Source organism: Salmo salar, chromosome ssa15 (assembly GCF_905237065.1).
Source record: "Salmo salar chromosome ssa15, Ssal_v3.1, whole genome shotgun sequence".
NCBI lineage: Eukaryota > Metazoa > Chordata > Actinopteri > Salmoniformes > Salmonidae > Salmo > Salmo salar.
The window spans coordinates 33946567-33958644 of NC_059456.1; the positions used below are offsets into that span (position 1 = coordinate 33946567).

A 12078-nucleotide genomic window follows, 5' to 3' on the forward strand; every position below is an offset into this window, starting at 1 on the left:
AATGGCATGCAGATGCAACTTTGTAAATAGAGACGCTATAATAAAAAGGATGCGATGTTATTGTTAACTTTATTACAATAAATGCATGCATATGTATGTCCCTATAAGTAACGTTATTAGCCTCTTAAATGTCAATAGTATATGTAGCCTACAGTGTAAAGTACTTGAGGTATCTGTACTTTACTTTTTATATTTTTGACAACTTTTACTATTACTTCACTACACAATGTACGTTTTACTCCAAACATTTTCCCTGACACCCAAAAGTAGTCTACTCGTTACATTTTAAATGCTTAGCAGGACAGGAGGTTGGTCTAATTTACGCACTTATCAAGAGAACATCCCTATCATCCCTACTGCCTCTAATCTGGTAGACTCACTGAACACAAATGCTGAAGTGTGACCCTGGCTATCAATTAAGTAAAAAACAACAAGACAATTGTGCCTTCTCGTTTGCTTAATATAAGAAATTAAAAATAATTTATATTTTTACTTTTACTTTTGATACGTTAGTATATTTTTGCAATTACATTTAACTTTGAAACGTAAGTATATTTAAAACCAAATACTTTTAGACTTTTACTTAAGTAGTATTTTACTGGATGACTTTAACTTTTACTTGAGTAATTTTCTATCTTTACTTTTACTCAAGTATGACAATTGGGTACTTTTCCCACCACTGGTAGCCTACAGTTGAAAAACGCAAGTGACTGTGACTTACTGTGAATATAAACTTTGTTAATTAGACGAACACAGGTAACATACAATGCTATTCATTTTAGTGCTTTAGTGTTTCAAAATAAAATTGTCCATTTATCAAATGGACCATCAATCATGATCTATCAACCATGGTATGTCTGGTAGTCTGGACAAAATACAATTCAGCTGTTTCCCATATGTCAATTACATCTGTAAAGTCCCTCTTCGTCATTGAAACACGTGTGACAGAGTAGGAACCATAGTTTTGGTCATCGTTTCCCAGGGGAGCCTACTTAGGGTGCAAACAGTTCAAAAGCTATTAAAGTGTCAAAGGTAGGTTAAGATAGTTCACTCAGGCACTTTACCATTGAAAAATAATGTCAGTTCCGGACTACTTAATGGGATCAGTCTTCAATAGACACCGGTGCAATAGCAGCTGGGTCTGGTCTACTTAGTTCATTGACTTTCATTGAACCAGAAGAAAACAGCAAGTGGGGTATCTCCAGTCGCGTACCGTCGTTTTGCAGGGCCCTGCAAGATCTGAGCAAGGAAAACAGCTAACTTCTTACAATTCTACACATTTTGCTATTTGGCAAAGAGAAAAATGTTGCTGTTTAAAGCACATTGTATAGCTTATCTCATGTTATTTAAAAAAAAAAAATGCCATTAGTCTGAGAGAAAATGTTGCTGTTTAAAGCAAATTTCCTGCAATTCTACACATTTCCATGGGCCAATTAGAGAAATGTGCAGTTTTATAGCTAGCTATTCCACACATTTTGCCATGAGGTTGAGAGAATCTTTTTTTAGTTTTACAGCTAATTTCCTGTAATTCTAAACATTTTTGCCATCACTTATGTCCTGTTCATATACTATCTGGGGAGGGACACCGGTGGTGTACCAGCGGGTGTCATTATATTTATACCTGAATTTTGTAGAGATGCTGTCTGTTTGAGAACCATTTTGAGAACTGTGCTGTCTTGAAGACAATTGTTTTAGGTGTGGTCAATTGTAAGAAGGTGTTGACTTTGATTCTAAGTATTTATTTGTTAAAGTTTGACATATTTTGGGGGGAATATTATCTGCCTCCCGGCTGTTTCCCAATAAATTGGCTTTGTGATTTGATTAGGCCTATAGGCCCAGATGTTGCTATCCATGTGAAACAGATCGATCGTGTGTTGGTCTAGGACGGCATGTACTACATTTTCTATTATGTGAAAATGAAAAGAAAGCAAGTCTGTATGGTATGTAAGCCGTATATATCAAACCTATTTTTGATCAAATTTGCCATTTTACTTCAGTGGAGAGGGGCAGAAACTTCAGTAGACTGTTGATCAGCATCATGACCCTATGTTTTGTCTTCTCTGACATAAGGTCTGATATAAAATCTAATTTTGGGAAGGGGAAGACAGATTTTATATTCAACCAAGATCTCTGTCTGTGTCAGGGATGCAAAGAGTGAAAGTGGAACAAGCTCCCTCACGACGCCAGGACAGCAGAGTCAATCACCACCTTCCGGAGACACCTGAAACCCCACCTCTTTAAGGAATACCTGGGATAGGATTAAGTAATCCTTCTAACCCCCCCCCAAAAAAAAATATAGATGTACTATTGTAAAGTGGTTGTTCCACTGGATATCATAAGGTGAATGCACCAATTTGTAAGTCGCTCTGGATAAGAGCGTCTGCTGAATGACGTAAATGAAAGAAAGGGTATTTCCACTACAGATTGAGTCTAGGATTAGAATGTATCAGATGCTCAAGTCCTTAACCCAAATGTATAATGCCATTATCTTGGTTGGATTAACTGCTGTGTTTGATTAAAAGTTCAGGGCTAACCGCTGAATATAGTGAGCCACTACAATACACTCAATACAATACACTGTTTATTTCAATATCAGTGAAGCATCGATAGGAGTTTCTTTGAAAGAGACTGCTTTTCAACATACTATTCTGATATCTTTTTAATATCTATTCTACGTCTACTAGTAAGTGGGCCAACCAACAGATGTTCTTCATGTCACTTTCAGAAGGACCATGAGACCAAATGCAAGTCTGAAAAAGGATTCAGCTGATGTCTCTTCCAACTACTTTATCAGCTGAGGCAGCCAGCAGTACAGGTCACGAGAATACTTTCCACATATAAGTGAATCAGTGCTTCTCCATAAGAACAATATTTAAAATAAGTAATATAGATAACATTGTAATAACGTCTAACAACCAATATCCTAACTCTGCTTTAATATGAATTTGAGCAGCAACACTTAAATAAATGAGGCTATGTATTGAAAGAAACACAGCACATGATGAAACAGTAACACTCCCTATTTACAAAGATTAATAAAAGGAGTTCCCACAGGAAGCTTGGTAAATCACAACCACAAGGCAATCATAACTCATACCAAAGAGCATAAGTTATTTGTTGTATATTGAACTGGAAGTATGCAAGTGCTATCCAATTCCCACTGCAATAAATAATACTTTTTAGTCACTTGACTGAAAGGCTGTTTAAAATGCTCTTCAATGAGTGTTATCTGAGACTACCAACATTGCCATACATATGGCGGGGGACCTGTGCTCTTCAAAATCTAGCAGGTTTGTTTGCTCTCTATAGCATACCTGTAAAGTTTTGAATAATCATGATGATTGACCAACTAAATTAACTTATCACATTTAGTCATCCATCACAGTCAATTCGTTTATATTTGTAGAGTTTCTGAGGTATTTAATCATGTGAATTTGGCCCTTTTGAAAGGTCTGCCCTTGAGTTGGTATCACTTTTGGAGCATTATTGTCTTGCTGTCTTGCTGATGCTAATTAGGCATAGCATTCATGATCATGGAGCATGAATTCAGCTGAAGTGAAAAGGTCATGCACTTGGGAATCCTTCAGAAGGCATTGTAGTGGAGCTCCTATAGTTGGTGTCATGTGATTTTATCATCACCACAGGGTGATGCTGGTGTACTTCTGAGAGGAGGCCTTTGTCTCTCCTGCTACTCTCTTTATGGCGTTGTCAGTGAAGAAAAGGACAACATATTTCAGGCATTTGGGTATAAGAACAGATCTTATACAATTAGAATGCCTTCATTAATATCGTTCATTAATAAAGTCAGATGATTGATGACATAACACTCTTGCAGCTGATTAACATTTGTCTGATGTTTATGGCTTTTAGTTGCCACCAGCTCTTCTAGGTTGGCATTATGAATATCTATGTCCTAAATAAGAACTTACATTGTTTAATTAGAGTGGTGAGAAAAAAAGACCACTCTTTGCAAATATTCACACAAATCATTTGGTGTAAGTAGAGCAATTCCCAGGGCTGCATCCCGACAAGTAAACAGCGCTGGCACCAGGGACCACTGTGCAGTCATTTTGCTAAATCATTTTAACTTGATCCAAACCCTCCATTCATTTACACTGAATTTATGTGACATACTAAATAAATCAGCAGAAAAATAATCCTGCAGCCTAATCAGTATTAGTCTGAGGTAGTCTGCCTGCAGTTTGCAGTGACTGAACCCCTACTAGAATAGTAGCCTCTGTGAGTCAGCGGACCTCCTGAATGGGAGCCTAAAGCTGTAGTCTAGACCAATGAGTGGAGCTGTTCGATTAAATCAGGTTAAAGAATGGGCCAGTGAATAATATGGTCCATACTTATAGGTAAATCCAGGGTTTTATTTGAAGCCGGCTTCATAGACCATGTCATTTAAAGTGGCCTCCATTCTTGTTCAGCCATCTGATTTGAATCATACTGGTAGGCCCTCCTCGCCGACAAGTGACAAAGCTGCTCTCCCCCTGCACAGCTGGTGGCTGCTGTTTCTTCCTCACAGATTGACTGCTGTGCACAGGGGACCAGCTGAGAGTGACCTTTCCCGATTGTTCAATGCGGGCTCAGATACATCACACTTGATAAGTGGTGGTGCTGAGCGTGTGGGCTGATGGAGCAGCGCAGCAGCAGCCGCTCTTCTCTCTGCACCACACCACATCATGCCGCCACCTTCCCGATCCCGGTGATGAGGCCTCCATCCATTGTCTCTCCTCTGTGATAATTCCTCAGCTCAGGCTTAAAGAGGTTAGAACTGACGGGAACGAGTGACCTTTATCATTTTGACGCAAGTGACATTGACTTTTTGGAGACGGTCTCATCTCTCAGAGAGGAGAGGGCCTCTGACACGCGGCTAATTGTTTATCCTCTGACAAGTTGGGAAAATACATTTTTTTTGATGAAGCAAATATGTGTTATTGTGGTCTTCTATAACGATACAGGGCAAGAGCCAGATGCAGACACAGGAGGCAGATGGTTCAAGTCTGATATTTATTATAAAACAAGGGGCAGGCAAGAAACAGGTCGAGGGCAGGCAAAAGATCATCAACCAGTCAGAGTCCAGGAGGTACAGAGTTGCAGGCAGGCTCGAGGTCAGGGCAGGCTGAATGGTCAGGGAGGCGGGCTCAGTGTCAGGGCAGGCAAAGGTCAGAACTGGGAGGACTAGAAAAACAAAGACTTGGAAAAAGCAGGAGAACGGAAAAACACGCTGGTTGACTTGACAAGACAAACTGGCAACAGACAACAGAAAACACAGGTATAAAAACACTGAGGGTAATAGGGAAGAAGGGTGACAACTGGAGGTGGAGACAATCACAAGGGCAGGTGAAATAGATCAAAGTGTGACGTCTTCGTCCTCTATATTCAATCCAAACCTCTTCAGTTTCCTTTTCAGCATGTTTGAAGTAGTATAGGCCTACTGTTTTGTTTCATGATTCACTCAGTAAGAATTGTGTTGTTGTTTACCACGTTAATCCAAACGGCATAAGCACAGTCTTGCAGCTCAAGAAAAAAAATATATTTTTCTTCACTTATATATCTATATATTTTTTTGTAGGTTTTGATTGAAGGTGCTTGGCTTTTGAGATAGGCCTATCCATGGAAGCATGTTACGAGGTAATATAAAAAAATCTAGCTCAATGTTTCTGCTCACAGAATGTTAACGATTTACTGGAAAGTAATACCACAGAAGAAATGGTAGAATAGAATGTAGACTAGAAAGCATGCGATCTGTTAGCATGTTTAGAAAACCACATTAGTGCCCAGATTCCAACAGTCTGGGTATCACCATTATCAGCCATATGGGAACATGCGCCTGTTGATTATCTCTGCATGGTGCACTGGTCTTTGAAATACTTTGCTTATTTTCTTGCTTATTTCCTCTGTTTAGTTCAGAGTACATATATCTGATTTCAAAGAGAATCAATCATGTTTAAAGTGATTTCAGACCGATGGACAGTGTCAGGAGTTGTAGATTGCCTTTCTAAAATTCTCCCTTGGGACCCATCTCAGTAAACCGCCCTTTCATTCAGAGTCATGCAGGTCAACATATCTCTGTGATTTTATTTATGCTATATATACGGTGATAACTGAAACAAATGACTCATTACCTTCAATGTGGAATACTGGTTCAGAATCCATGCTTTGTGTTTTCATTGGAAATGTAAGGTGCGGTTATTTCAGGCCTCGTTGGTTACATCGCCTGAAAGAATTTTCTATAATTGAGTCATGAGATGAGATCAAGATTACATTTCCAGAGCCTCTGATAAAGAGCAATTTATCACATATTTGTTGACTTGTCTATTTCTAAGAATTGCATGAATATATGCGCTCTGAATAAGATAGACTGGCTTTTCATTTAATGACAATTTTCTTTTTGGAACTATCACTGTGGCTTTTCAGAGGTTTCTCAAATGCACATAGGTTGCATCCCAAATGGAACCCTCCTCCTTATATAGTGCACTACTCATAGGACTCTGGTCAAAAGTAGTGCACTATAAAGGGAATAGGGTGCCATTTGGGACACACGTACACATTTCAGTGTTGTCGGATGCCTGGAGGACAGTGGTGTAGCACCGTTTCGAGGGGCCCCCCGCAACTAACTGGATTTATGTCAACTTCGTCAGACACCATAAAAGGAATTTAATTTGTACAATTATTGTCCAACAAGTGTTTCACCTTTTACTGCAGTGGGCTAAATCAGGGTCACACAGAGTGTTGCTTGGTAGTCTTAAATTAATCTACTTTGAAACAAAGGTATACTGTACACCATAACACATGGGCTTAAAACAAAAAAGACACCTGTACCATGTCAAATATAGAGTTGAAATGTATTACATTTTAACCAAAATATTAATAACATTGCACCCATGAGGCCACTAGGCCATTTGACACATCTTCCAGCTGACATGGAAATTAATAATAATAAAATAATAGTATTGAACTATTTAGAAATTCCCAAAACAAATATTTTTCCCTTATGAAATTCCCCTAACTGTACATTTTAAGCTCAATTAATGCAACAAAATCCATTATTTTCAAATATAAAATAAAGTTTCCCTGCCGGATAAGGATTGTCACGACTTTCAAGAATCTCTGAGCTAATTTTCTGCTATTCTACACATTTTGCCATGAGGCTTAGAGAACATTTCCTGTAATTCTAAACATTTATTTTATGGCTTATTATGTGTTCATATGTTATCTGGGGGACCCAACCTCCAAAGCTCGTGGGCCCCTCCGCCTTGCGGGGGCTGTGGGGGTGTGTGCTACGCCAGTGCTGGAGTACTGGGATAAGGCGGACAGTCTCACCTATGCCAGTGTTGGAGGAGCTGGGCAGGTGGACAGTCTCACCAATGCCAGTGTTGGAGGAGCTAGGCAGATGGACAGCCTCACTGCTAGAATACAGAGGGACAGAGGGTGGTCAGACAGACGGCCAGCCTCCAGAGGGTGTTCAGACAGACGGCCAGCCTCCAGAGAATGGTCAGACAGACGGCCAGCCTCCAGAGGGTGGTCAGACAGACGGCCAGCCTCCAGAGGGTGGTCAGACAGACGGCCAGCCTCCAGAGGGTGGTCAGACAGACGGCCAGCCTCCAGAGGGTGTTCAGACAGACGGCCAGCCTCCAGAGAATGGTCAGACAGACGGCCAGCCTCCAGAGGGTGGTCAGACAGACGGCCAGCCTCCAGAGGGTGGTCAGACAGACGGCCAGCCTCCAGAGAGTGGTCAGACAGACGGCCAGCCTCCAGAGAATGGTCAGACAGACGGCCAGCCTCCAGAGAGTGGTCAGACAGACGGCCAGCCTCCAGAGGGTGGTCAGACAGACGGCCAGCCTCCAGAGGGTGGTCAGACAGACGGCCAGCCTCCAGAGGGTGGTCAGACAGACGGCCAGCCTCCAGAGAATGGTCAGACAGACGGCCAGCCTCCAGAGGGTGGTCAGACAGACGGCCAGCCTCCAGAGGGTGGTCAGACAGACGGCCAGCCTCCAGAGGGTGGTCAGACAGACGGCCAGCCTCCAGAGGGTGGTCAGACAGACGGCCAGCCTCCAGAGGGTGGTCAGACAGACGGCCAGCCTCCAGAGGGTGGTCAGACAGACGGCCAGCCTCCAGAGGGTGGTCAGACAGACGGCCAGCCTCCAGAGGGTGGTCAGACAGACGGCCAGCCTCCAGAGAATGGTCAGACAGACGGCCAGCCTCCAGAGGGTATTCAGGCAGGGATCAAGGACATCCTTGTTATTTGTGATGATTCCTCTGAGTGTCTGCAGGAATCCCCATTTGAGGTGATAAAAAAAAGCCTGAAAAGTAAAGAAGACTCTTAGAGAGTGGCTCATGGCCAAATTGTAACTGTACAGCGTAGGGAACTAATTTATTTTCAGTGCCATCGGGTCAGGTATACAAGCTCCCAGGGATTTAGGAGGATTATGATCACCCCTTAGCACCAGCTCTCCATCTGACCACTGACTTTAACGACAGCAGGCCGAGCGAAGCCTCAGTTTTTTCCATTTCCGCACTCTCGGAATGTGGCTGGGGGGGGGGGCAGTTGTGCAGAACCTCCGCGCTCCACGGCGATAGGATGGAAGGATAGGAAAGCCCTACAGAGATGAGGGCTGTATCAGATTGGCCCAAAGATATAGACACGGTGGGATCAGACAGGAGGACATGGCAGACTGCTAGGTCTCACTACCTGCCAGGGTTTATACCTTTTCACAGCACCTCTACACGCCCCTCCTACCACCCTCTACATGCCCCTCCCACCACCCTCTACATGCCCCTCCCACCACCCTCTACATGCCCCTCCCACCACCCTCTACACGCCTCCCCCACCACCCTCTACACGCCCACTTGCCTTTGGCAGGTCATATGTTTCATTAAATGTTTTTGCTATTTACAGTATCTATTCAAGCTGGAATTTGTAGAGGTGAAACTGCCACGCCCATTTGCAACATTACAACAACAAAGACGTTACATCAAACAACTAACACCGTTTTCTCCAATCGGACATCATTGTACGTCTTTGCATACGCGATACAACAGTGGAGTATGTACTATGATTTATTTTTTACCACAATGCAGGATGCTCCTTTGCCCTGTTTCAAAAACAAAACAAAAACAATAACAAATGCGCCTGTGGCACTATTTCACCTTATGCAGATTTCAGCTTTAAAGACCCAGTGCAGTCAAAAACAGGATTTCCTGTATTTTATAAATATTTCCACACTATGAGGTTGGAATAATACTATGAAATTGTGAGAATTATTATAATGCCCATTTAGTGTAAGAGCTGTTTGAAAAGACCGCCTGAAATTTCAGCCTGTTTTGTTATTATGGAGTTTTGGTGACATCACCTGGCAGTAAATTAGTTAATAGACCAATAGGAAAGAGTTCCAAACCTCTCGGACAATAATAGATCGTTTTCAGTTTTCCCCTCTCCACCCAGACAGTTCTTACAAAATTCTTGCTTGAGATTTTGCCCTTGCTAAGACGCAATTTTTGGTTTCTTTTTAATTGAAAACAATCACAGTAATGTGCTTAATTGTTACCCAGAAATGATTTGCTATTGAGATAGAAACGGCTGCTTTGGACCTCTAAAGGCCTATGTTGGGCCGTCTGGTGGTCTTCAGGTCTCAGGTCTCACTACTACTGTCCTTGAGGTAGGGATTTAACTAAGGATTCTGGTCATTGTATGCCTCTTTATTCTTTGTATACATTTTATTTACTGGTTTCCAACATATTTCCCAACAGTATGGAGGCAAAATAAGCATACGTTGCAACACTATCTTATTACATAATAGTCAGGCGTTTGGAGAATTTTCTAAATAACAGTGCCTCAGTGTTCACCTGTCTGCAGCTCCAGTGCTACTGAGCATTCTTCTGGCAGCTGTTTATTTTGCCCCTACCTTGGCATGGTTGATGAACTGAGACAGCTGATGTCTGAACAACCAGTCAAAGTAACTGCCTGTAATGAGGAGTCTGCTGCCTGAGAGACAGATGCCATCATATCTCAGATAAAGTTATTCCCCTGCTCTCTTTTTACAATACAGACTCTGACAGCCAGAATATATGCATGCCGGTGGCTGCCACTTGGGAAGCTATTCTGAGATTCTGTTTGTTTAAAAAAAATGAAGAAAAATGGGAATGGGTGGCGAGGTGTCTGTAAAAATTACATGGATGCTAAGATTGTTGATTAGCTAAGGCTCTGTCCTCAGACAGAGGGTTCATTTACCTCCCATTGCTATCCATTGTTTGACAAGTTAAGGTCTTGCAAAGTCTGTATGTAAAAGTGAAATGAGTTGTGTAATTCCAACTTGATGTTTAAAGATTGGCATTTGTTTGCAGCTACAACAGTGCTACAGTATGGGTTAAAGGTGAATACCGGCAATGTCATTTAGAAAATGTTGTGTATGCTGCCGTGCGATTAAGAATGGAGGGACATCCCAATGTACAGCAGCAAGCTTAAATGCCAAGACACGTCCACTTAGAAACAAATTTATAGTGACACTTAAAATGAATAAAGGAAATTGAGAGTCATTTATACATGCCATCCTCAGCAGGCATATCATCAAAACTGTCAAGCAGAGGTCACATACAGCCAATTCCTATATGGAGGGCCCAAGCCAAGTTTTCCAGATTTGCCCACGATGCAGTCAGTGTTGGCAGCATACATTTTTTCCCCATGTAAAAGCAACAAATCAGCTGTTTTAAGACAACCTGCCAGGCCTTGCTCTTGTGGATTTTTGCGGAAGAGTCAGTCAATATGCATCTGGTAGAAATACAACCCACTGTGACAACGTGGGAAACCAACTCTGTGATAGCTAAGCAAATATCAAATCAATCGAACCTAGTGAGTATTTTGATGTATCACTTGTCACAATGCCCCATCTAATGGACGTTTTCTTTGGCTATTTGGGCTTACAGTATGTCTTTCAGATCCTCTGACATCGATGTGGATTCCCATTTTTCATTAACCTCTTAGGGCTGTGTTCTAAATGGCACCCTATTCCCTTCATCGTGCACTACTTTCACCAAAATAAGTGCAATATATAGGGAATAGGGTGCTATTTGGGACTCTCAGTGGTTTTCAGTTTGACTCAACAATCCAACGTGTGTGATTGCATGTCTCTGACCTTTAACTTGTCTTTAATTAGCCAAGCAGAACATTCTAGACTCCAAAGAAATAATTGAGTTTGATTCTTTTGATTTAAAGTCACCCGATTTGCCGGCCAATGCCCGAGTGCATTTCCATTCATGTAGTTTTTTACATCACCAATATGACCATCAAAATGAGTGATGTATGCCATGGTGTTTATTTCTAGAAGCCTGGAATGGACAAATATTTCATAAAGCTGAAGTGGTCTTGGCCAGAAAATAATCTACTCTTACTCATTATTTTCACCACCCCTTTATTCATTGCTAATTCAAGTAGCCTACAATTTCCCATTGCACCCAGAAGGTCCAATCACTCCAGTAAACCATGGTAGACCACTAATTGATTCAGAGAGTGTTGCTAGTTCACTGCAAGTGGGACTCCCGTAGATCCAACTTACAATTGTTTTTAGAGTAAGGGCAGAGTAATTCGGTCAAAAAGCTGTTTTCGTATTCAGTTAGAGCTAGGAATCTAACATGGAACGAGAGGAGTTGCAGTACTCTACTCCCCAAAGTCCTATATTGCATACACCCACACACACACACACGCGCGCGCACACACACACACACACACACACACACACACACACAGAGCAGACAGCCGTTATCGCCACACACCATTGGCACAATATGGTCCTCCACCAACAAGAACTGACGCCCTGGTGCTCAGATGGAATAAATGTTAATTATCCCAGATGGATTCTCGTTCCAGCAAAATATGACTTGTGTGCTTGTCTTCTGAAGGTTCATTTTTGGAATTGTTTGAAAACCTTTTAAGTGACAAATTAGGTTGATGCATGAAAATCATTGTGAGTGTCATCATGATGTCCATTGAATTATACATTTTGTGAATGGTGGTAACTAAGCCTTCAAAAGGCCAGTACCTCCTTCCCTCTTAACCAATGGAATTGATATGCATGG

At 41.8% G+C, this 12078-nt stretch overlaps 1 protein-coding gene across 1 annotated transcript; it reads left to right on the plus strand.

Annotated features, from left to right (window-relative positions):
- The first annotated feature begins 7331 nt into the window (after positions 1-7331).
- Positions 7332-8333, plus strand: LOC106571344 (basic salivary proline-rich protein 3-like). Its single transcript, XM_014144289.2, has one exon. It carries the CDS (start codon positions 7332-7334, stop codon positions 8331-8333), a length of 1002 nt encoding a protein of 333 aa, XP_013999764.2.
- The last annotated feature ends 3745 nt before the right edge of the window (positions 8334-12078 follow it).

Bases quoted from the DNA above. Each gene is read 5' to 3' on its own strand.
- LOC106571344 (XM_014144289.2), top strand. From the start codon at position 7,332: ATGCCAGTGTTGGAGGAGCTGGGCAGGTGGACAGTCTCACCAATGCCA.